Source organism: Nothoprocta perdicaria, unplaced genomic scaffold (genome assembly GCF_003342845.1).
Source record: "Nothoprocta perdicaria isolate Ctin4 unplaced genomic scaffold, notPer1 scaffold_42, whole genome shotgun sequence".
Classification (NCBI taxonomy): domain Eukaryota; kingdom Metazoa; phylum Chordata; class Aves; order Tinamiformes; family Tinamidae; genus Nothoprocta; species Nothoprocta perdicaria.
The window spans coordinates 3922197-3947914 of record NW_020455666.1 but is presented as its reverse complement, the minus strand read 5'-3'; the positions used below and the strand labels follow the sequence as shown (position 1 = coordinate 3947914).

The 25718-nt window shown below is 44.6% G+C and overlaps 1 protein-coding gene across 1 annotated transcript in view; it reads left to right on the top strand.

Annotated features, from left to right (window-relative positions):
• The window catches only part of WNK2 (WNK lysine deficient protein kinase 2), a 55159-nt gene that overhangs the window by 27821 nt on the left and 1620 nt on the right, over positions 1-25718 (top strand). Inside the window, exons 12-27 of the mRNA XM_026046127.1 lie at positions 1962-2011; positions 2826-2991; positions 3072-3188; positions 3336-3503; positions 3741-3786; positions 4993-5109; positions 5956-6041; positions 6159-6917; positions 7413-7464; positions 9353-9408; positions 9490-10172; positions 11214-11428; positions 13572-13784; positions 14672-14770; positions 19371-19415; positions 20904-21157. Of these exons, the coding sequence (XP_025901912.1) occupies positions 1962-2011; positions 2826-2991; positions 3072-3188; positions 3336-3503; positions 3741-3786; positions 4993-5109; positions 5956-6041; positions 6159-6917; positions 7413-7464; positions 9353-9408; positions 9490-10172; positions 11214-11428; positions 13572-13784; positions 14672-14770; positions 19371-19415; positions 20904-21157 (3126 nt within the window). The remainder of the gene's footprint in view (positions 1-1961; positions 2012-2825; positions 2992-3071; positions 3189-3335; positions 3504-3740; positions 3787-4992; positions 5110-5955; positions 6042-6158; positions 6918-7412; positions 7465-9352; positions 9409-9489; positions 10173-11213; positions 11429-13571; positions 13785-14671; positions 14771-19370; positions 19416-20903; positions 21158-25718) is intronic.

Here is a 25718-nt window from a genome sequence, read left to right as displayed (position 1 = left end):
TCACACTGTGATTTAGGATATTCCCTTCAGCCTGRTGAGTTTCTGTGTCCTGTAGGTTAGGTAGAGGTAGCAGAAACAGGAGAACTAGCTCGTGGTGCTTTGTTTGCAGAATCCCTGGGTAAGCTTTGTGGTATCAAGTGTGTGAGACACCTTACTCCAGGCATCTCTCCTTTAACCTGCCTTGTCTCTGTGCTCAGTCTAGTGCCAGAGTCAAAGCTGCAGCCTGGGCTGGAGGGTTCATCCTCCTAGGAAATCTGTGTAAACCTCTTTGCTCTGGTGCGGTATGGTATGGAGGATACAAGTTGTCATGTGTTACCCAAGAAATTGGTGCACTCTGAGGCGTGTGTCTGTCCCTGTCATTTTATCAAATGCCTACAAACATTTAACCACTGTTTCTTTAACTTCATTCTCATGTTTCATYTGTGGGTTAACTACTTTCATTCAATTTATGAAATCAATCCAAAACCATTCTTTGATCCTCTTAGACTGATGAAGAAAAGGTGTTTAGTGGAAAAAGCCTGATGATTTGAGCAAGGTGGCCAGATATATTTGAAGCCTCTTTTTCCCCTACTCACACCTGCAAAATCTCTGATGAGACCCAAGCCCCTGGGGAGTGCAGGTGGTGTCCTCTGCTGCCCCTCTGTTATATGAGAAACAGGAATCCTGTAGCTGTAATGGACCTTAAGTGTTAACTGTTACAGCTTGTTTTTGCACAAAAAAAAAAGCATAAGCTTCAAAAGTTGACYCTTCATTTGAAGGTCAAGCTGTCTTGCTTTTTATGGCATATATTGCTAAGGTTTTCTTGGGTATAAGAAGAGTTTCATGTCTGTATATATTCAAAACACTGTGTTTCATTGCTGCTCTGCCATACCATTCTTATCTCTGTGTTTTGTTTGACCATGTGGCAATACTCATATCCAAATCAATATGAATTGATCGGGCAAATGAGATTTTGTAAGACCCTTGATCAAGTGCATTACTAATGTCTTAGATACATTATGTCTGTGTTCTCAGTGTTCATTAATATTGCCAGTCTGTGGCAATTGCAGTCATGTCCAGCATGGCATGAATGTGGTGGTGTGAGCCGTAAGTAGTGTYGACTTGTAAGATGCGAAGCTTTTACGTCTGCAGATTGTTTTGGTATTAATATGTGCTGGTAACAGTCAAGGGTCTGGTTTCTAACTGTAAGTAATGGTGAGATTTTTATATATATATATTATATATATATATAAAAAAAGTATATATTTTTTATATATGTGTGTGTATATGTTTTTACAAGTATGTTTGTATTTATGTGTGTACACATATACATGTGTCTGTGGTGATAGTAGCATCACGTCAAATTCTGTGATAACAGGTCTATCCAATGAGAAAGTGCAATGATGTCTGTCCTAGCACTGCAGTTGGTGAGGAAGGAAGCTGTTGTGGACAGCTTCTATTGTAGAAAGCAAGAGAAAATGGCATAAAGGCYGTGTTTGTAAATAACAGTCTTTTTCATTTATGTGTTCATAAAATATTTTTCTCAGCGAGTTAAATACACTGAAATTATTTTATTTCAGGAAACTATTAGAAATAGCAAAGCAAATTAGTTTGCACGTTACATGCAGCCAGAAAAAGAAAGCCGATCAGGTAGGCGCTGGTACGTGGTTTCAGGCAGGGCGTTGCTCTGTCGTGGGAAGGACCTGCTCTGTGTTTTTCACCCTGTTGCCTGCTTGCGGGGTAGCAGAAGGGAACTGACTGCTCAGTGAGCTCTGTCTTAAGAGCAGTTGTGTGTAGATGCTGATGCTGTGCACAGGTGTGATACTGAGGAAGGTAAAATGGGACATTTTCATATTCTGAGACTATGTTAAGCACAATGGTTTAACATTACTGATCCCTTAGTAATAAAAAACTTGTTTAAAGGTATTTTACATGTGCATATGTAATGCATCTGCCTAAATGACTTTTCTTTTATACTTTAGGAGCAGGCAATACAGGATAAACTTCAGGCACTGTCACAGAGCTGTGAAAGGTATCATTATAATCTCTTTGGCATACGAAATTTTCCTTTCCAAAGGCTGTTCTTCCCCTCASTCTTTACAGTAGATAAGCCAGAAGCCTGGTCTTTGGCTTCAGTGAGGGAAAAAGATGACCTTAGAAGGTTTCTTCTTGCCATTTCCATTATGCATCTCCGAACGTTTCCTTCAACTTCTCAGATGACGTGCAAGCTTTTTCTGTACATGTCGTATTACAATAAGGTTAGGAGCTAGTGCTTAGGTTGCTAGCAATATTCTGCTGTCACTAGCTGGGACATTGGTCATCTGGGATATCGTGGTGTAATGTGCTCTTTCACATCCTTGAGAACTGCAGAGACAGGAGACATGGGAATTTGGGCTGTGTGGACAAATCGTTCCTTTCCTTCATCAAGGAAACCAAGACACTGACCACATTTAGACTTTCTGCTGTGAGAGTGGGCAAAAGAGAACTGGATAAACTGTGCCGTGGAAAAATGTGAAGGAATCCTTGAAGTTGGGATAGGAACTCTAAGGCTTAATCTCCAAGGAAAGGGGCTTGGGGAATGTAGGGATGTATTAAAAGTAACCAATCTTTCACTATTATTAACAGAAAAAAATATAGATTATTTCTGATTAGCAGTGATAGCCAGCATAGGTGCCTGATTTGGAATAGTTGTTTCCTTACTAAATGTATTTCAGTGGCTGTCGTAATTCAGGCCAGACATACAGACGTGCAATTTCCTTGCAGCCTCTGCTTTTCTGTATCTTATCTTTGTATAACACCATTTTTTGGTATGTTTTTTGTTTGTTTTCCTCTTTTCCACTGTAAAGCTACATGAGTCCAGATGTTGCTTCAGGTAAAGAAATGAGCGACAGCTTTGAAGGAGCGATAGGAAGTGGAAAACAAGAAGGAAAGCCTTCCAAGAAGCATAAGAAATCTACCCGTGCTCGTTCACGGCARGAGAAGACCAGCAGACCAAAACTGACCATATTAAATGCAAGTAGAGCCTCTCTGAGGGTGTCTTGGGAGTTGGTTTGGTTGTGCCAGAAGGGCTCACTGTTATTCTTTGCCTGCAGGTGTGTAATACRGGGGATAAGATGGTCGAGTGTCAGCTTGAAACACATAATCACAAAATGGTGACTTTCAAGTTTGATTTGGATGGTGACGCRCCAGAGGAAATTGCTACTTACATGGTAAGACTTGGCAATGCAGCTCCCCAAAGTCGGAAATGCAGCGAATAGCTTCCACCAGCTTCCTCTCAGCGTGCTCTTGTTGCATGCTTTGGGGTAACTGCGTCTTAAACAAAACATTATTGTTTTGCTCTGTATGTATTCTTATAGGTGGAGAATGAATTCATCTTGCAGAGTGAAAAAGAGACATTTATTGAACAAATGAAAGATATTATTGATAAAGCAGAAGACATGCTCAGTGAAGATACAGAAGGAGAACGAAGTTCTGATCAGGGGACGAGTCCCCAACAAGATACCGATAGAATGGAAGTGAGTGAAGTAAGTAGCATGAAATAGAGTTTTATAGAGTTTTAATCCTTTTTTTTTTTTCTTTTTTTTGCAATATATGCTTGCTGTAGGTTAGTTTTGCATCCTGTGTTATAGAAGACTTCTTAGCAAGAAAAGTAATGCTTTTCCTCCACTGAGGCTTGCAATACGAGTATTCTGTGGAATAATRCTCCATTGCATTGATACCAAAAAGCCTGGTTCCTCTGTCTTGTTTCTGTATTTTAACAGGAAAAGCGGCAGTCTCAGGTGAAGACACCCGTGTACCAGCAAAACGGTAAAAGTACCTTTTGAATACAAACTTAATTTTGAGTTCATTATCCAAATRTTTGCTATAGAGAGGAAGTAATCCACTAAATACCAGTGATTGGGAAAATATCTAGAATTTATGGCTGTAGCAGCAATCTCTGCTATTAGCAACCTTCAGGAAGGACTGCTGGCCTAGCTGAGATCAAACTGCCCTATGGGCATCTGTAGGGAACTGCTGAATTGCACAAGTTGCAATGAAAGGTGGAAACGCTGAAGAAGTGTAGGCAAACATAGTCAGGTAGTTGTGCCTTGCAGCGATAACTACGTTTGCAAAAGGGAGCTGAAAGATTGCGYTGCTGTTGGTAATCTCATTGAATTTTCTCCTCCAAACATTTCAGCTGCCTCTGTATTACCTGAACTAATCTTGGCCTTCTGAACCTGAGTGTATCTCCTGGTTTCGCAGATAAAGGGAAGGACATAGAATTAGGTGCTTATTAGTATGGCTTTTAGTATACTGGTGGAAAGAAAAGATAAACTTGTGTTGGAGAAAGCCTTGTTGCAAAATCTCGTGTTGCTGAGTGCAGTGTTGTGTGTTTCTCCRTGTTTGTAGAGGAAGATGGATAATTCCAAATTCTGGCAAGTTAAGAAACTGTGATCCTTCCAAAGAGGATTTTCAACTCAAAAGACCTAAAATGATTGCTGATTGAAGTCATAATTTCTCAGCACACAATTTTTACATATCATTTATATGGATACTATAGAGGTTACAAAGTGTGTATAGTTTACTAATTACATATGCCAGACCTTGAGATGAGACTTGGAAGGAAATAGCTGTAAAACTTCCTACATAGAAAAATTCAGTGAGGTGAACTTTACAAAATGAATTTTTTTTCCATTGTGAGAAAACTGTCTATAATACTTGCAATAAAAAAWTCATGTAAGTAATTTTAATCTTTCTAAAAGAATGAACACTTGAAAATTAATTTTCAAGCAACTTACTCAAAGTATGTAGCAGAACCAGAATGTCCCTTCCWTTCTGGAAGGGGGAATCATTATACCTCTTCCAAAAGGCAGCTTCTTTAGGATGACATTCAAATAGGAGCCATTGTTTTAATGTCAGTTAATACTATAGAGATTCTGGTTTTCTCTTTGAATATGGAATTAAGACTAGGTTTCAACGGGTGATGGGAATTGAATACAAACTATCGTGTTAACATTTTCTTTTCCTCTCTAGTTTTGCATACTGGAAAAAGGTGGTTTATTATATGTCCTGTTGTGGAAAATCCYGCTACTGATGCACCAGAGTTTTCTCCACCAGTTCCTCCAAGCACACAGCAGTCTGAAGGCCCAGGTATTTAGGATCATTACATTTTTCAGAAGATATCGTTTCTCAGAAGATGCTGTCATCTCTCTTTTATTCTCCCATGATCTTCCAGTTCTGGGCTATGGCAGTTATGCTGTACTGCTGCTCCCTGATATTTAATTGGTAGCTAATAGATCATAGTGTATGCCAAAAAACAAACAAACAAACAAAAAAAAAACTCTTTCACTATGGCGGGTGGAGGAAGGCAGGAAGAAGTCCTGCCTTGACCTAGAGCTACACTTATTGACCCCTAATGTCGAAACAATGAGGAAAAACTCCTGAGTTCTAGAAAATCACCTCTTCCTCATCTTAAAAATTAGTATGCTTTATGAAGCCTAGGTCCTACTATATTTATTTAAAAAGTAAAAACTTTTGTGCCAGGGATTTCACATAATTGGAAGAATCCACCTGTGTTYGTTGAAGTGCTGAAACCGAGTTATTTATAAGTGAAGTTTTTATTCATTGTGTAAAAGTTGCCACTCAAAATGAGCACAGATATCTTCCATGTCAAATATGAGCCAAGCATTTTAAGTGAGTGCATGGTATGGAGCTTGAGTTACAGGGAAGTCCAGATATTTTAGAACTGTACCTATTCTGCCAGGCAGCTCAAGTTCACGGTCACTGCTGTTCAATAAGCAATGGCTTTTCAGTGAGATATTTCCGTATAGCCTGCAATGTAAGGTTCGAAGTTAACTGTATATTGGTGATTTTCTGAGAGGAAACCACTGTCAGTTAAAGCTGGATGTGGGTCCCTGTGTTTAAATGCCCGGGAAGTTTTGCAGCCACTGACTTTCTCTCTGCAAAAAGTTAAGCTGACGCTCGTGTGCCTTCTAGACGCGGAGCAGCCGGACGACCAGCCAGCGATCCCGGTGGCGCCGGAGGCGCCGGGTGTCCTGCCGGGCCAGCAGCTCCCTCTCCACGTGGGCATGTGCGACAGCCCCGCGGGTGCCGCACCGTCCCTGGCGCCGGCTCCTGCCGCGGTGCCCGCGCCCGCCGCGCAGGGCCCGGCAGAGCCTCCCGCTCCCGGCGTCCCGGAGCCGCCCGCGGCGGCCGCCCTGCGCGCGCCGCAGCCGGAGGAGCCCCCCGAGGCCCAGCTGCCCCCGCCGGACGAGGGGCTGTGCGTGCCCGAGGTGGAGATCGCCTGCTGCAGCGTGGGGCCGCCCAAGGCGGCGGCCGCGGAGCTGTGCGCGCTCCCCGCGCTGCCGGAGAGCGCGGTGCTGGAGCGGCAGCCCGCGGCACAAGTGCCGCAGCTACCCGAGGGCGGCCAGCCCGGGGCCGCGGCGCCCGCCTTCGCCGGCCCCGCGTTCCCCGCGGCGCTGGCCGCCGAGCCGCTGGGCCTGGCGGGCTCGCAGCTGCAGAGCCCCACGCAGGCGGTGCTGGCGGTGCCGCCGCCGCAGCACGTGCTGCCGCCGCAGGGCCCGGCGGCGAGCTGCCCCGCCGCGCTGCTGCCCCAGCAGCCGCCCTGCGCCGCCGAGTCCGACGGCGAGGGGCCGCCCCGCCTCGACTTCGTGGACAACACCATAAAAAGCCTCGACGAGAAGCTGCGCAACTTGCTTTACCAGGAATACGTTCCCACTTCTTCGGCGTCGGCGGGGACTCCAGACAGTTTCGTCCCTTCGGAACAGGGGGACAGYGAGTTCAACTTGCCGCCTCTTGCCGAAGATCAAGTTCCCACGCTGGCGTTGGGTCTAAGAGAACCGGCCCATAAAGCTGCAGAGACCTGCCAGGAAGCGAGTGCTGCTGAGAGCCAACTCGTGCCGCCTGTGCCGTCGAGGAGCTCGCCCTGCCCCGCGCTGGTGAGTCCTCCCTTCACACCCTGCAGAGCAGCCGTGCACGGAGTCCCAGCGCAGAGCTGAGGGGCAGGGAGGCTGTGGGAGGACTGCTTGCATCCCTSAACAGTCCCCTTTTCTGCTCCCTGGTGTGTATTGTCCTTTCTCTGCTGCTTTCGAGCATGAAAGTTTTCCTAATTCTTACCTTGCCAGGTGCCCCCTGACTCATTTTACATAAATGCTTACTTGTGAAAGCTGAATTTTGCTTCTGAGTATAAAATTGCTATGACATCTGATTCATTTTCCTTCTGTTTATAAAGAAGGCAGTGATTTTTTTTTCTTTTCTTTTTTTTTTTTTTTGGTAGTGTAGTAATTTAGAAGAAAGAGTTGAAGGAGAAACCAGGAGGCAAACTCTGCAGGCACTGTTAGAGTTTCATATCCTACGTAGTGTGATTGCAGGCACTGAGACTGCTTTGTGCATTTGAGACTGACATTTGTTTTCTTCTTTCCTTTTCCTGAAAGCTGGAGAAGTCTGGGGTCGCTGGCACCGCTGTTGATTCCTCAGAAGCAAGAGGTGGGTCAGCAAGCAGAAAAGGTAACGCTGGTTTTGGTGATGAACTGTAGCATGACACGATAACAGCAGTGCCTGCTGCTCCTCTGCTCGCCCTTCGGGTTAGCTGCAGGCTGGTGCTCAGCACAGTGCGTTGGTGCATCTCTTACAACAAATATTGAATCTCTCGCTTTAGTCCACCTTACCAGCACTAAACTGCCTCCTAGGCAGATTTATTTTAAAACATGAAGAAGTAATATATGTGTCTTCATGGCCTTTAGCATAGGGTAGTCGCACAGACCACCACACTTTGAATAGTATTTTTTCCAGTGCCATTAAAAAGCATGAATRGAAAGTCACGTGCATTTTCTGAACTCTGTGAAATGGAATTGACAGGAGTAATGTGATGGAGGGGAGCCCTTTTCTTRGGGTGCTTGTAGATCCAGTGGCTCTTTTCCACACTAACGTACTTGCAGTTGTCACAAGAAATGGTGTAGGAGGGGTAATTAACCCCCATTAACCCCTTGTGCAAGTCATGGAAGTCCTAAAGATTGAGGAACCTGCAACTCTGCTGCCGCTGTCACATGGGAGGTTGTCATTCCTTTCGGATGTCATTCCTAAAGGAGTGATGACGTGGATAGATGGATACCAGGTGCGAACGCAGGTGGATCTGGAGCGCTCCGAGCTCGTATGTCCCTGGAGGCCGGAGCGCYGGCCCTTGCTGCCCTGCGAGGCTGCTCCGCACCAGGGCCGACCAGTGCGCCGTGTCCAACCCTGGTCACAGGTGTGGGACGTCCGGCCTCCTTTCGGGAAAACCTGCCTTTCCTGYGGCTCTTTGCCTGACCCTATGCTGGGAGATCAGGGCAGCCTGCAGGATCCCACTGGCCTTGCTGGCTGGAGGATAATTCTCTGCATCCCTCCAACTGCGCAAAATGCCATTTCTGCAGGGTAAGGAAAGGGCTTTAAGTGGTGTGAATTGTCAAAAGGCCATTTGTGGCATTGGAGTCCTCTGCTTTTAAGCCAATATGAGATGACAACTCTGCCTGGGTTTTTCACATTTCTGTGTCTCACTAAAAGGAGAAAATATATGAGTAAAATGTAGCACTGTGTATTAAAATTAATGCAGCTTAGATACCATAAAGCAGTTAACGTATTTCACCATTCCAGAGCTATGAAGTGACAGATTTGTGCCTTATGTTCACTCCATGTAATGTGCCATAAGAAAATAGCTTTCTGAAAGGCATTTGCATGCATTCGACTTTATTAAAAAAAAAAAAAAAAAAATCCAATTTATTAAATATTTTCCTCAACTTTGGCAGAAGTGTTTTACCTTTCATGTGTGTTTGTGGTCCCAGTGGTCATTTTCTGAGCTGATAATTTCCGCTTATAGCTGTGTGATGTTGGTCTAGGAATATGTCAAATGAAAGGCATGAAATAGGTCTGTTCATGGTCAGCGTAGAACTTCGCGGGCATCGATATCTTGGTGCARTTTTTTTTCCAGATATTAAGAAGACCTTAGTGATGTGAACCCAATATACCCTGCAGATGTAGTGATACATCTAATCAGTTATCATTCTACTTTTRTTTTTCTCACTAAGATTTTTCAATCTTCTAATGAAATTTCACTCCCCAACTATTATTTGGATTGCCCAAATCAATAGAATAAATAGACTGAACAGAGTGCCTTCTTGTGGATGCTTCATGTTATCATTATTGCTCACTGCATTAAAAAAAAAAAAGTTTACCAAGTCCAATGTTAGAGTGACTTGATATTTAAGTAATTCCTGAGTGCTACACTTTATTGCCATGTGGTATACCAGTATAAAGTCATTGGCTTTTTCCCTTTTTTTCCCACATGCAATTTTGTGATTTTCTTTCTTTTTTTTTTTTTCTCTCCAAAATTATAAACCAGGTTCATCTGCAAGCATCATATCAGCCCCTGCTGCTGCAGCAAAAGGTCTCCTTCAGGTAACCAGAAACTACTAAGAACAATTTTTTAGTTTAATTGTAATAGTTACTATCAAAGTTAATCTCCATTATTCTCTGCAGATTGCAGCTCCGTCACCAAGTGGAGCCACCCAGATGGAAACTTCTAAAAGGAAYGAGAAGGCAAAGACCACAACTTCATCTGCGCACACAGATAATTTAATGCAGATCTCTACAGCAGATGGGGTGAGAAATAACCTTCAAAGGGATGACTCTCCAGACTCTGGTTCCTATGGAAAACAGGCTGAGGCTCACGGCAGCAGCACACCAGCCAAAACCATTGGCAGGTTTTCAGTGATCAGCACACAGGATGAATTAACCTTAGCATCGCCGCACTGCCTGAGGTTCTCGGCGCCCCCGGACGTCTACCTGGACGCGCTGCCTTCGAGCCCGGAGCTGCAGGCTGCCGTGCGCCGCGTGCAGACGGCCTCCTCCGTCGACGTCCTCTGCGAGCAGGGCTCGAGCGATTCTGCCGACGAGCCTTTGCGCAGGGAGCCCCCGGCTGCTCAGCCGTCCCCGCCGAGCGCCAGTGCGGCCACTGACTTAATTAAAAAAGCAGCTGCTTTTCTGCAAAGATCTGGGAAACCGGCTTCGCAAGGCCTTGATTCACCTAATGGTCAGGGAGCGAAAATTCCCACCATCAACATAACATCTTTCCACTCRCAGTCGTCCTACATGAGCAGTGACAATGATTCAGAATTTGAAGATGCAGATATGAAGAAAGAATTGCAGAATCTGAGAGAAAAGTATGTTGGATTTGTGGACAGTGCAAGGGTAGCTTGTGTTAAGATACTTGCAGAGCATCTCCACGTGTGCTAAGWTAATGCATGTGTTAGTAAATAGCAGTACTGAGTGAACAGGGGCTAGCACCTTACCCCAAATGGCACACTGCMTTATCTTATGCATCATCTTATTACTTAATTCCTTTTATAAGTAGAATCAAAATAACATTTTCTTCTAACCAATTTAGTTGCACTTTCCTGTTTGGTTTCCTTACTGATAAGTATGTTGATTGGGAGCAAGCCTTAACACTTGTTATATGTTCGTATATAGTATTAGCTTCCAGTCTGGATGCTATTTAGGTCTGCATAAAAAGAATCTGTATGTGTAGACAGCTCTTCTAGTGTCCTTTCTGGTCCTTCCCCACAAGAGTGCTTCAGACTGTCAGATCTGCACTCCCGTCTCTGTCCCTGCAGCCACGTTAAGCTGGTGCTGGCTCCACCGGTGCGAGGTTGAAGCGCTCGTGTCACCTCCCACCCGCTCCCGGGTGCTGCCGGAGGGAGGCCGGAGAGCCTGGCGGAACCTTCCCGCTGCTGCTCCCCAGAGCTAGGCCTTCCGTGTTGGAGGAGTTCTTTCTTCCTCGCACGTGATGAGGAGAAACTAGCAATAGACTGCACTCTTACCAAAATGTCGCTTAAATTTAGGTAATGCCTTTACTGAAAACAGATGGTGCACCTGTTTTTGTATGGTTGTAGTTGTGGTTTTGAGTTGACTTTATGGCACTGTTCAATCTGCACGATACATAAGGTGACAGTCCAGGTCCTAATGTCATTCTGTGCAAGCCCTTCTGTTTTTCTCATGTTGACCCTTCTCCAAGCTGGTCGTTACAAACAGCTCCAGCTGTGCCCGCCCTTGGCTGAGCGGCGACTTGCTGTAAAACAGAAGAAAGTKTGCTTTCTGCTCATAGCTTAGCATACCAGCATCACACAGTGCGTTACCAGCAATGCTGCAGGCACAGGGTTCTGTGGGTTTTGTTTCTTTCTGCTTGTTTGTTTGTTTTAACTTAGGCATATGAAGGAAATTGCGGAACTGCAGACTCAGCAGAAGAACGAGATAGAGGCGCTGTACCTCCGCTTAGGGAAACCCCTGCCTCCCAACATGGGCTTTCTGCACTCAGCCCCACCAAGCGGCCGCCGCCGAAGAACCAGCAAAAATAAGTTGAAAGGTGGAAAACTATTAAACCCTCTGGTTCAGCAGCTCAGGAGTGGCACATCAAGCACAAGTAGGTGCATTAGGTTGCTCTCCCTAGCCCTGTTGTTTGTGTGTGTTGTGGTTCTGCCGTGTAACTGCACGGACTGCAGGAGAGGTACTGAACCTTTATTGCTTTTATTCCTATGACTCAAGTTTGCGTATTATGGGCTGGTTTTGAAGTGGGCTTCCTATGAGACCATCTTATTACAGCTGCCTAGTGCTGATTCATATCTTCTCTGCATCAGTTATAATGCTTGGCAGGGAAACAGCATCCCACTTTAATTTGGAATACAGCCTGCGTACATTTTCTCATCCTTCCTCCAAATACAGTTTATTGATATGTGTATTCACTTCTTAGGTAATGCTATTCCATATTGATTGTGTGCTGCTGTTTACTATTGCTAAAAGGTGCCCTATAAATAAGGTTGGGCTGCACTTGCTCTGCGTCCTCCCGCAAGGGTGGCAGCAGAAGCAGTTGCACGGGGGAGATGGAAGCCTTGACCATCAGAAATATGCTGAGATTTTTCACTACTCATTTAAAGCAGAATGACAGTCTTGAGTCATTAAAAGCATGAAGAGACAGCACACATGGGAAAACTTGATAAACCCTAGTGACTAGTTCTTCTGCAGGATGCAGAATAAATTTTTTTTCAGCTGAGTTCATTCCGTTATTTAGAATAGTAGTAGTATTCCCAACATTAATCCTTTATTTCAGACCTCGTRGGTCTTGTTTTTAAAGCCACTGCGTCATGAAATTTCATTACATCAGTCTTAATTATAGATGGGGAGGTTTACAATGTTTTACTTTTAATGATTTCAGTTAGGACAGGGAGGCAAGGCATTCTGTGAGACACCTTGAATTTCAATATTCTTTCATATAGAAGGAGAAGCAATATTCAAGCAATTAAATGAAAACTCAGAATGGCACTGGATTAGTAAGTTTAAAATGTATAACTAACCTAAGTGATACCATTTATCACACTAAAAAATTAMATCACCAGTTGTGCCTTTATTTTTGATAATGTCATTCTCTTGAATAAGATTTTTTTCTTGTATCCTATGTTTTTAGCAGCGACTTGGCTGTCCTGTATGGGTTTTGCCTCCTTTCCTTGTGATGAGATATTTGAATGTCTCTAATCCAATGTCCATCTATTTTCCAGTTTGTTCTTGGGTTGTGGCTAGCCTTTCCCTTCTGTGTCCTCAGTGCTGTCTCTGTGTCCGCTCRCGGATCTGTCCTAGCTCACACCTGTGTGCTGCCTTCCTTTCCAAACAGATCAAGCTTGTCCGTGCATAACGTGCCCTGCCTCTCCGCTGTGTTTCCATCGTCACCTTCAGTTAGAGGACAGAAATCTGCTCGGTCAGAATGCTTCCTTGGTGCATGCTCCCTTCATACGTGTGCTCTGTGCGACACCCCCGGTTCTGAGGTGTTGTGTAAAGTTCCTGTGGTCTCTGGGAGCCTCTGTTAATGCCCAAGTCTCACATTACTCAGATTCCTCCAGTTCTGGCTTTTCTAGGTCCTTTCTCAGGTGTCAAGGACAGGCAGTCTCTGATTTGACTATAGATGTAYGCTAAGTGTCATTCCCCCTGTTAACTAATTGTTGCTGATAACCCATATCACCAATAAATTTCAAAATTATTTTGGTGTTAAAACCTGTTCACCTTAGACATACAGACAGCTATGTCAATACAGATATATATTCTTATATAGAGAGAAATATAGATATATAAATAAAGCTCTATAGCTAGATACAGATAAAAATTCTTGTCTTTGCAGCATTTGCTTCCATTCACATTATGCATCTGAGTGTGACCCTAGCGATTCTCCTCCACCATTCTGTACCTTCATTCTCCTAATAGGGCACTTCTGCAAGTCTCACTCCTTTAAACAGTGCTCTTTCTGAGTTCCCAACTCAACCTTCCATTTAAAAAATAAATAAATAAAAGTAGAAAAACTGTTTAAAAAAAAAAAAAACAAATTCATAGCTTCTTGGAGAATCTGGATCAGTGATAGTAAGCAAACATTATTTCCTAGTGCAAGTTACCCTTAAAATCTCTGCTTGTGCGTGAGAATTTTGAACTGCATTTCCTCTTGGTGATGAATTAATGATTATTTTTAGACACTGATTTTCTAGCACTTGCCATTGCATGCATGTGTTTCGCTCTTGTTCTTTCAGGTAATATGTCAGAATCTAAGGACTCTCCCCACAGAGAAATAGCTAAAAGTGAGCCGGGATGCCCGGAGAGGGCGGCAGCGGCGCCTGCGTCGGCCGCGCTCGGGAAGCCGGTTCAGACGCAGCAGCCCTGCTCTGTCAAAGCCTCTTTGTCCTCTGACATCTGCTCCGGCTTAGGCCCCGACGGAGGTGACGGGAACGCGAGCTCTGGCCAAGGTGAGTTTTTCATACCGACTGTTCAGCATGTCTTCCAGCACATGCTAAAATTAGTTTGCTTCCCTTATGCTTGAACTTTTAGGAGTGGATTGCACTTCTAGCAGTATAAAAACACGAGCCTTTGGCAGCCTAAAGTACTGGCTTGTCTTTAAAAATATCATTGCAGTATTGTCAGAAGAACAAAATAAAGTATCTTAAAAAATGTTAAGAGTCAACAGCCACGAAGGCATACGAGTCTTTAGGAAGGGAATAGGCTTTATTTGAGCCAGCAGTGACTCTGCACTGGCACCTTTTCTGGAGCCTGCCTTCTGGATTTGTGGGAGGGGGAGATGCGGAAGGACAGGAGCTGATTCCCCTTGGTTCATTTTGATTTTTTTTAGCCCCTTGATTTTGGTAGACCCCAAGTTCCTCATTCTAAAGTATCGACCCATCTCAGGGATGGAAAATTGCAGAAGACCAAATCATGTTTGCATTGTCTAGGGGGCTGAGGTCACGCAGGACCCTGACACCCCCAGTAAATGCCTGTAGGGTGGTAGGTGGGCTGCGTGCCCCAGGCCTGGCTCCTGATGCTCCTGTGCAGCGCACACCTCCGCAGGCTTTCACTGATCGTGTTGCCACGTGTATTGGAAGTTATAATGATGATTAAAATACCTTCCTCTCATTGCACATCCTGCCAAACTAATCTGCAAAATACCTATCTGTCCTCTTCTGCTGTTATTGCATCCTTTGTCTATGGTCAATTAACTTACTCCTCTTTGGCAAAGTTAAAAGGGAGATGTGGATGTTTAACTAACAAAGCTGATTTGACTGATGGTATAGGACATCTGATCACAGCTACCTGTACTTTATAAGTGTCTTTGTTTTCTTCCCTTTATATTCATTTGCAGGCTGGACGGTTTTCCACCAAACGTCTGAGAGAGTGACCTATAAATCTAGTAGCAAACCTCGTACCAGATTCCTCAGTGGACCTGTGTCTTTGTCCATCTGTTTGTATTTGTTCTTTTGTATTTTATCACAGTCCATCTTTCTTTTCCCACCTTTTACCGAGTTCATGTTTTATATCTCTAATATGTTTRGCAGGATGCCCCTTTTTTTCTGAACCATCTTTTCTTTCTTTTTACATTTCCTTCTTTTAAGTAATCATCATGAACCCACCTTATTTATATTAATTTTTCACATGTAAGCTTTTTTTGCACTGCTTTTGGCTCGTGCTGGGCACCAAAAGCATGTGTGGAAGATCTCATCATTTATTATATAGCCTTATGGTAAATTTTACCCTGGACTTATCAAAGCTTTTGTACTTTTATGTGATTTATGTTCAAGTAATTTTTTTATTTGCAATGTGGCAAATATACATGTCTGCTGTCCCGGTTCCAGCGACAACCAAAAGAAATCCATCCTTCTGTAGACGAATGGTCTCTTTCACACATGTTTGGACCATGAAGACATGCATGTAGCAAGCTGATACAGTGCTAGAAGGTCACTGAAGGGTATAACTTCCATACAAGGGCTGTATTAACACAATATACAGTACTGTTTATTTCCACTCTATTTTCTTTAATTTTTATTCCTGCTCTTTGCATGTGGAAATGCTGAGTCGCTAGTGCTCCAGCTAGTTCTTTCAAAATCTGTTTCCTAGGTGGGCTTTTTCCCATTAATTTATGTTAGTTAGCTTAAGTGAGCTCTTGACAAACACGCTTGTAAGTAGTGGGCAGATCTGGTTACTCCAGAGGCGAGTGCCATCAACTTTGTGTGCAAATGGATCTGGCTGAAGTACTACACTCAGTTGATTTTCTTATGACCTTATGTGACCTCAGAGATGAAGTCAATTAGCAGTTCATCAAAGCATAGGGAAGTAAAAAGTTATACCAGATTTTTTATATGATACTTTGAAATGGATTGCTAGGATCCAGTATGTTTCATTTAAAACAACTCTGCATCTGCTATTTTTACTTTATTTCTATGATTTTTAAAGTAATTGGCAATGCAAGCAAACGATATAAAACTAATTTAAAAATGCAGACACCATTTTTTTCTAATCCTATATGCTGCTTTTTAGGCAAACAGATTTTGCTTGTACAATAAAGATATGTTGTGCTGAACAGGTACTCTAGGCCACTTACATATAACGTTAGCAAGACTAATGTCCTCAAGGAAGTGTTTGGTTAATTAAACCTTCATTTGCATTAATATCAGGAAAGCCATTGTAGTTGTACATTGCTCATCGTTATCTAAGTGGTACRGATCAAAGGCACAAGACCACTCAAATGTAGTCCTTCTATTTTACAAATAAGGAATATTTTTCAAAAGGTAATTTTGACTGAGATCCAGATTCCAGGCACCCAGATTCATTAAGATGGATTTTTACTGCTCTGCATGTTAAACTTACCATGCAAGTTTTTAACAGCCATTGAAGTCTTTCACATTTTTGCAGTGAGGGATTTTTTGAGGAACCAGAGTGGAATTCTCCACAAACAGATTTTTCCGTTTGGTTTTATAATGGACACAGTAGCTGCTTCTCCTGCACATATAATTCCCAGAAGTGATTTCATTCATCTTTCACAAGCTTACTATTCAGTAGGATTTACAAAGACAGGGAGATGGGAGCTACAAAAAAAGAGAGAGAGAGAAAAAAAAAAAGAGAGAAAAAAGAGAGAGATGTTTGGCTGCATGGTTATTGTGAGTGAAACCAAGGGAATATGTCAATACTTCAAAGCATAAATTTTCCCGATACCTAAGTAATTTGGCGTGACTAGTTGGCGCCTGTTCTGGGGCTGTCTGCTCTCTCTGTTGCGCTGGGCAAGGAGTTTGGAGATGAGCTTTGCCAGTCCCGGGGTTCTCGGAGGCTCCCTGCAGCCCTGGGGGTGTCCCCATGCACGGGTGGTTTCCGTGGGCATCGCAGGTTTCCTCACCCCTTTCCCGGAGCTCCCGGAGGCTGCTGGTGCCACCGTCACCGCMGGGCAGCGGGGACAGTGACGGGCTCCATGGGGCACTGGGGACACAGCTTGCTCCTGTGCTCACGCGCAGCACAAAGACCCTCTAAAGACAGATCTTCTGTATCTTTCCTAGTTCATAAGACCCATCAAACGTGAACATTTTGAGCTATATTCTTCTGGAGCTGCTTTTTTGGCAGTCCCCAGGTCCAATGTTGATTTTTCCTTTGCATTTTTCATGGACTAAAAGGTTTTGATGGGATCTAGACCCACTTTAGCCTGAGCTTTCGCTCACTGAACTGCAAGGGCGCCYAAGGTGACATTTTAGACTAGCTATAAGTGAAGTCTTCAGAAGCTCCATTTGGCTTAGACTTGTAGTAAAATGTCAAGCCATTTTTGTCAGTTTGAGAGTAATTAATTTAGTGTATGTGAATACATGATTATGGAAATGGCCTAACAATTTATTGCAATTTCAGTTTTGTAGCTTTCAAGCTTTTTGGCAGCTGTGAGTGCAAATATAGGACAGTGGATTTTTGTCTATAAAATACAATAGCTACATGATTTCTCAGACATGAAATATGGAATCAGAAGTAAAACACTACTTAACTATTACAGTCTTAGATTTCAAATYTTAAGTAATGAAGATCCTTCTCTTTACTTTTTCAGCTATTAAAGACCTTTATTTTAGAAGCAATACGGCRAACGTGGTGATTTGGTTTGCCTTTATGATACAGTGCATTTTAAAATTGAAATTGTGTTTAGACAAAGAACATGAGCAGATGATTGTCAGCCTCCACTTCAGGCAGGGTTGCCACCTAGGTAATGCTTCCCATTTCCTGATCAAAATGCTGGAGCGATATCTTCCTGGGCATGGACCTTTCTGCAGCCTTTTCCATAAGGGAAGCTCCCTTCATGTGGTGGCTCTGCAGTGGTGACCTGGGTTGCTGTTCTTGGGCTCCTTAGGCTAGACTTGGCCTCCAAGGTGCACATAAAGCTTGGGCTTGATTTTCAGGAAGGGGAAGGGATTGGTGTCGAAACTTTCCTACATGCCTTTGAGGATACAGCAGTCAGCTGCTGGCTTTGATCTTTTTGCAGAGAGTTGCTTTTCATAGATATAGTGCCAAATCTACCCACATCTGTATGTAGACTGCTGCAGGTCAGTGAAGAAAATAGCATCCTAGTATTGCTATCCCAATGGAGCTCCAATAGGAGACACTAGCTTCCTTTACAAAATAGGTGAAGTAAGGTACATCTGAGGAGAAAAAATAGCAAGCAAACTATTTAAAAAGCACAGGACAGGCTGTTCACTTGTGGATGTGACTTGTAGTTGTCATATTGTAGACTTCGAGTTGCCTAAACTTTGGGTCTTGCTTGGACATAACCGTAGGACATAASCGTAGTGATGTCGTTTTGATTTCCACAGAATAGTCTAATTTACAAATTAAACACAAAACAATAAGAAAAATCTTTCAAGGCAACCTTTCTGTTCCTCCTCATGCCACCCATACCAAAACACAAGCATCTTTTTCCTCCCTTTTTTTTTTTCTTCCCTCTTTCTTCTATTTTCCCTTTTTCAGTCGGTCTCTGAGTGATGTCTCCTTTCCACTTTCAAGACTCATTCAGAGCCTCTGTCATCGTGGACCTGAAATCTGACTTTAAAGCTGCGTCTCTGGCACAGTAGCATAGTATATTAACACCAGTTTACCATACAGGAAAAACACATGCATTATTTATTTATTTATTTATTTTTGCCCAGCCCTCTGATTTTATTCATGTGTTCAAGTGCTTCTTCACAATGAACTTGCCATGCCCCATGCCAGATACTCATTTCCTGCCATCCATAATGATACTCTTCTTCCCCAAGTCCAAAATACCTTTCAGGAAATTTGGCACTCAAGTGGCAAACGGTGCTCATGTCTGGCAAGATGTGACAGTCACATAGGGCGCTCTGGACACTCCTGGCACTGTAGATACTGTCTATCCAACTGAATACRTAAATGAATGATGAAAGATGTAACAAGATAATGAAAAAAAATCACATAGTTTGCTTAAATTATAACTCAGCTCTTTTGCTGGATTAATTTTCTTTACTTCAAAAAATCATAAGGGAAACTTATTTACAGGTACTGTTAATTTAAGCTCAGAATCTCACATTTAGACACAAATCGTACTAATGTTTCAAAAAAGAAATTGGCCTCAGACCTGCAGAACAATGTATCTTTTTGGACTTGTAAAACAGAACTTTTGGGGTTTTACAGTTTGTCTTTGCAGCCAGACTAGCTGTACTTGTTCCTGAAAGCATTTTTGGCCTCCTATCACAAACTGAATTGACATCATTTCCTGCATAAGTAGAGTAGGAATCAAAATCTCCTATTGGGAAGCCAAGGCAATTTGGAAACAAAAATTCCAGCTGTGGGACCTTGCTTTTGGCATGCTATTTACTTTTAAAGCTTCTGAATGGCTGCACATTAGTAAAGGTTTGAGCTGTCCAATTATTTAGACTTCCTTTTCTCACCTGAACTGCTGACTTTGTCTGTCCTTTCTTGCTTAATAACTACTTTTTGATTGCTTAAAAGTACAGAAGCTTGTCCACCAGATCTGTCGTGTTTAGTCTTACCTAACGCTGTGTGTCTTGTATTGTTTTACCTTGTAGGGTCTACCTTGAAACGACTATGTCTAGGCAAAGATCACAGTAGTAGTAACTATCCCTTTTTTGTTTCTCAGTATTTCCTTCGTGGCATGGGATGTTTGGGGGGGTTGTTTTTAATGGTTTTACTAAAAGCTAGTTTAACAGGTAGAGCGCAGTTAGGAAATGTGACTCCAGGAGTGAYGGCTCCTTGCTAGTAGTGCATGTGCTGTGATGTTCTGGGGACCACGCATGCTGCAGGGCGGGGGTGATGGTCCTWGTGCGGGACGCTGTGCACGCATGCAATGAGAAAGCTGGACTAGGTGCCACGTCTAGGGTTAAATACAGGGCTTTACGTGACTGAAGCTTTGTTGTGGGAGGAGTTCTTAACACAGCCCCGTTCCTGTTGAGCTGCATGAAATATTAAACAGTAATTGAAGAGCTTTTTTGTCAAAATACTTTTCTTCCCATTGGACCATTTCCTCCCGAAAAAGGAAGAGGAAATGAACAGGATTCGCTAGCAGGCACATTGCGTTGCAAGTTGAATGCATGATCACTTAAAGGTTAATCATATGTTGTATATAACTGTGGGACTAATTAGTTTGCCAAGTTTCTTGGCAGGGAGCTGATTAACAGAAGACAGACTTGAGCATTGTTGGTGTTTGCTTATATAAATAATTTGACTACAGTTCTCTAAACTTTTTGCTTGGAGAAATGGTCTTTTAARAAAATATTTAGATATATTGAATACGTTTGTTGAATAAGTAAGTTGCTTTGTATTTTCTGCTGAGGTCAAATTTACACATTTACAGTTGCTGGCCATTGCTAATCTTGCTGTGTCAGACTTGTAGRTACCAATGCGTAAATAGGAGAGGTATTTTTCTAGTTATTCTAAAAATATGTGAATGTATAAAATTAAATCTCTTTCAATACTCTTCCCGCATCAAAAATTCTGTCTCTTTGTGTCAGAAACTAGCATAGCCTCTCATGCCCTGCTCTCTCCTCTTCGTTCTGTACGCTAATGGGTACTAATGTGATTTATTTTAGTACCGAGAAGATGGCAGAGCAGATGCCCTTAGTGCAAAGAGCACGAGCGTAAGTCTGTGCAGCCTTGGGGACACAAGGGGCCACCACCCTGGAAGAGAGGTGACTCTGCAGCCTTTGCAGGAGGACAGTAAACCCGTGCACGTGAGATGAATGCTGTACCGTTCATTTGTCAAACGCACGGCATGTGTGCRAGGGGCGTTCTAGGCAAACACGGCGCGTTGCTCCCGCTCCTGAGCGGCGGCTCYGCTGGCGCCGTGGTGGGAACACGGCCTCTCCTCCCGCCCTGGCTGCCGGCTTCACCTCGGAGAGGCTCTGGCCACAGATAGACCCCAGCGGAAAATACAAATGCCGTGGGCCTGGACCATTCCTTTAAGCAAAGGGGCTCTGCAGAAAGGGGCGGGAGTGGTAAAAGGCGGAAAAGCCACTGTTGGGACTGCAGCCCGCGAAAAGCTCTTGGAGCAGYGGAGTGGTGGGAGCGGGATGCCATGCTCAGCTGCCTGTGTGATTTTTCAGGATCCTCTACGAACAGCCTTGTGCCGTGCCCGGAGCCCCTCCCGCAATCCTCGCTGCATGTCCAGGCCAACAACAGCAACAACAAGAAAGGCACCTTCACCGACGACTTCCACAAGCTGGTTGATCAGTGGACGAGCAAAACTGTYGGCGCTGCGCAGGCGAAACCCTCTTTGAACCAACTGAAGCAGAACCAAAAAAGGCAAGACATGGAGCCAAAGGCTAATCCCATGCAAACCCAGAATGAGACATGTGGAGTAAGTGGCGCTCCTTGAAGAACGTACCTTTTGCTGTGTGTCTGAAAGCCATTGCAGAGTCACGTGTGGAGGAGGACATACATTAAAGTTGTTTCGGATAGAGGCTCCGTATAAGCGTCCATCTCTTTTCATTGAGTACTAAAACAGATTTTTTTTTTTTAAGTCTTTTGGAATTAATCTTGGCGTATATATTTTGGCTGAAATATATATATGTWACATATATATATTTTTAAATTACAAAATGCTCGTTAACAGTAATATACAGCAATACATGTACTAGTTATCATACCTTGTTTGACTTTTAAGTTTTTTCCACTGCTGAAGTTTCTCTCGTTTTGACATTTAATCGTCCTCAGGCAGAGTGGTGGCCGGGCTTGTGGTTTGGTGCCACCAAGCTGCTGTTCTAGCAGAAGCTTGAAAGCGAGCTAGGGGACAGTTAGAAGTCTCTTTTACCCTTGCTTGTCSTGTGGGGCAGTGCAGTGTTAATCCCATCCACCTTTAAGACTTTCTGCCTCATGAAAACACCCRTTTTAGAAATGTTATGAGCAAACTGACAGCAAGTAGAAGTTAGAAATGCCTCCATTCACCCCCTTTTATTTTCAATGGCACAAAAAAATGTGTGTGACATGCGTTTGTGTCTGCGTTTGAGCTTGTCCTTGTGTCTGAGGAGCAGTGCGGAGGCAGGCACGGAAATGAGTGGGACGTGTCCCAGGTTGCAGTTTGTGGTGCCCTGCTGCCCCACAGCTTCGCAGGCCTCCTCCTCCTCCGAGCAGATGGAGTCGCCTTCCTCAACTAAGTCTTTCTGCTAGAGTCGGTTTTACAAAGAATGGAAGTTGGGCCAAAGTAGATGAAAATAAGYGAGCTTTAAAAGTAAAGAACTAGTGAAGGTAAAGTTAAGAAAAACTGAATAGTCCTGTGTCKTGACGATTTAAATAGCATGTGTTCTGCAGAAATAGGGGTCTCTACTTAAGACCSTGTTAGTTCTCRCTAACAGATGGTGCCAGTAAATGCAGATGGAGAAGATTTCTAGAGGTGCTGGAGAAAGTGATGGGGAGGGCACAGGTTTTGTTCCCTGTAAGTCACTACTTGCCCTTTCCCTGTGCTTTCTTTGCAGCTGGATTTCTCCTCCCTGAGGCTGCTGCAGTGGTTGGCAGCGTTTGGTGGGCACGTAGCACCTGCCTACCCCTCTGGAGAAAAACATAGTCGTTCTGCTTGCCTGAATGAGCTCATAGCATCGATTTAGGGATAAGTTCAACCTCAGTTGTTGTGGTTTCTCTGTTGTGTGCCACTTCAGGGGCTGTGGAGGAGGCAGCATGTCACTGAGAGAGGAACAGGAATGTCCTCGTGTTAAGACACTGATTAGGAGAGGCTTTATTTTCTTTGTAAAATACAGCTGTTGTTCCAGGGAGTTATCAGGGCTGAGTGAGATACCCCGGGGCAGGTTTGCGGAGGGCCTGGGCTGCGGCGCTGCCCTGCAGCCGCTGCCCCGCGCGGTGCTCGGTCGTGCGGAGGCGCCTGGTGCCAGCGCTGCGCCGGTTGCACTGGTGGGTTTGTGCCAAACGTCCCGGGKCGGCCGGTGGGCACGAGTGCAGCCCTGGTGGAGGGTGAATCCTCCACATGAAGCTCTGCCTGGCCTTGCCCRCTCTGCTGTTTTTAAGTCTTCTTTTTGATTAAGTATAAAAATACCCCTGCAGCACTACGTTAATGCTAAGGAGCACCAAGCAGATTCCCTGCCTGTTCAGGAAAGCTATAGTACTTTCATATTGGAAATAAAGGCCAGGCAAGTTTCTTTTATTTCTTAACAATGCAAATGACTAAACATTGGGACAAATGAGAAGGAACTTGTGTCATGTCTTCACATTACCTTTGCTTTAGGAGATGCTAGTGTTGGTCCCGTGCAATAATTCAAAAGAAGGGGCAGGAGGCAGTAGTGATCACGATCTGATTGCGTTTGGTGCAGCTTGACTGCAGGAGCGGGGAGGAGAGCAGAGCGCGGGGCTCTTTGCTCCCTCGCTGCCCGTGGCCTCTGCTCTGCGAGAACAGAGCCCGCGTGGAGGTCGGAGCCGGAGGCGTCGGGCCCGGTCGTGTGGGGAACAGCCTTTCCATGAGCCAGGGAGAGTGCACGGATCGTCGGGAGCGCCCAGGAACCGTCCCCCGGGACAAATCCCCAGGAAACACCTGCATTGCTGCTGCTGGTGACAGGAGCCATCTTCACAGCGTGTTTGGCAAATCCATTAAGTTTGAATTCGTGGCTGTTTTGTCAGCCTGCTTAAGGTGGGGAGCTGGTTGCGCAGGGGTTAGCCAAGGAGCAGAACAAGCAGAGTAAATGCCTGTTGAGATACTACAAACGATGCAGTGCTGTCCAGAGCTGGCACTGCCAGGTAGTCRCTCCTGTTGCTCACTGCTTGTGTGGCATCACCCCCGAGTGAAATTAGGCAGGAAACTGGGAAAGCAGAACAGCAGTTCTGCTCTACCCTCCTGCCAGATAATTTCAGATACATACTTACACACACACATTTAATTTTTCCTTATATGTATGTCCTGTATGAGTGAAGACTCTTGTTACCAAGCTTTTTGGTTTTCACTCTGAGCATCCGTGCGTCCTGCTCTGAATTTGTGATCAACGGGACCYGGTGGCTTTGTGAAGCTGTGCCCTGTTGAGGAACGCGATGGGGCTGTTGATCCCAACACATCATTCAGTGTGGGCATGCAGGGGGGAACAGGTTGTTGCAGCCTCTGGCAGGTGTTGTTCATCAGAGCTGGTCAAAAGATCATGGTTTAAAGGTGCTTGAGCTGAGAAACCTGTGCATGGGGGAATGCAGCGGTCAGGAGCTGTGCTGCCTCCTGACACGCTGGTGTCTTGGTTGCTTGAAGCAGCAGCGAGGGCAGGAGAAGGARCCTTGAGGGCTGTCCTGTGTTCGCTTCTATCCCTGGCCACGCATAGAGAGCCTCTAACAGAGTAACTTACCGAGAACGAAGAGGTAGGAAAACAAAGATCGTGTAGGTTTCTCAGCCTTTAAAAATAATTGGCAACTAAGTTTTGGGTTTTTTTCCCAGATTATAATTTTTATACTTGCTAAAATGTCACTTTGTGATTTTAAATGCTGCTATAATCTATTGCTTGTATAGGGAGTGATGCATTTCATTGTACATTTTTAGGGCATCTGTGTTAACCACTTAGTTGTCGAGGCTGGTGAAAATGTTTTGAGGATGTTTGAGTATGGGCATAACAGCTTAAATCTTGTATGTCCCCAGTTCCTCTGGGTTTTTTATGTGTTTTTGTTTGTTTTTTTGGCTTCTGCTGTTTATTTGGTGGATTTTTATGTGTTAATGCTTTGCATCAGAGTAGACATTTTTCATAGCTTGATGGTCATCATTAGCTTCAACTTTCAGATGAGAATTGGAGACAGTGAAGCAAAGAGGAATATCTGCATTTTCCTAGAATTTTTGGGAGCAAAGGATCATATTCCAAAGGAATATCAGTACTGCCATTTTTCTTCAGGCTGAGAACGGGGACTATAATGAGAAACTTCACTGTCTGCACACACTTTCATGCTTCCACTTAAATTTCACATCATACCAATTTAATTGATGTGAGATTCCCAGTGTGAAAGAGAGAGACACCAAGCAGCACTTTCTAGAATAGTGTTGTGGTGTCCTGTATTATTAAGCTCGATTCTAGAAGCCTGTCTGTCCTCTGTGTTTGGAAAGGAGTTCCAAAGGAACCTGTCTGTCCTCTGTGTTTGGAAAGGAAAGTTATTGAATCGATGTGGGTAGAATCTCAGGAAAACAGAAGCTGGAGTTGGCTCAGCAGGAGACCCTTGAGCAGGGCTGCGGGCGCAGTGGGGCTGCGGGCGCAGTGGGGCTGGCCCCACGGCCGGGCTCTGGCTGTACCGCCCGCACCAGCCGCTGCGTGCAGAAATACGCCCTGTAATCTTTAAAGTTTCCTCATTCTAAACCTTGCCTGTTTTACTGCACATCGGGTAGTCAGCACAGTGCAGTAAGTGATTAGATTTAAGCCTACATTTGGTTTTGTTTATCTTTTAGCACAAGATCCAGCACTAATGAGGGATACTTGTCTATTTTGGACATTAGAAGTGTTCTGTGGCTTATTTTTGGGGTGTTAAGTTCTCACGCGCTCAGGATGTCTCCTGGCTGCTTAAACACTGAGACTGTGCTCAGCCCCGCTCGCTCCCGCTGCATCCGCCTTTGCTGCCCATTCCCACCCCTTATTTTAGCCTTTCCAGGAGCCCCAGTGCCGAGGACGCCTCCAAGTCCCCCGCGCTTGCTCGGGCCCACGCTGCGCTGGGGCTGGCGGRCAGCTCGGGGCGCAGGAGCAGAGCCCTGGCCGCTGCGGGGAGCGCGCCCGGCTCGGCCCCCGCTTGCACCGGAGCGCGGCACGGGAGGATCGCAGCTTAATCGCCACCCTTTCTATTCTTCTCTCCGTAGGTTAATTGGGTAAGAGCAGGAGCGGGGAGTCACGGCGTGGTTCCCGGGCCTGGCCCCGCGCCGACTGCGGGAGCGTCGCCCCGCGCGAGGCCGCCGTGTCCCCGCGCGGCCC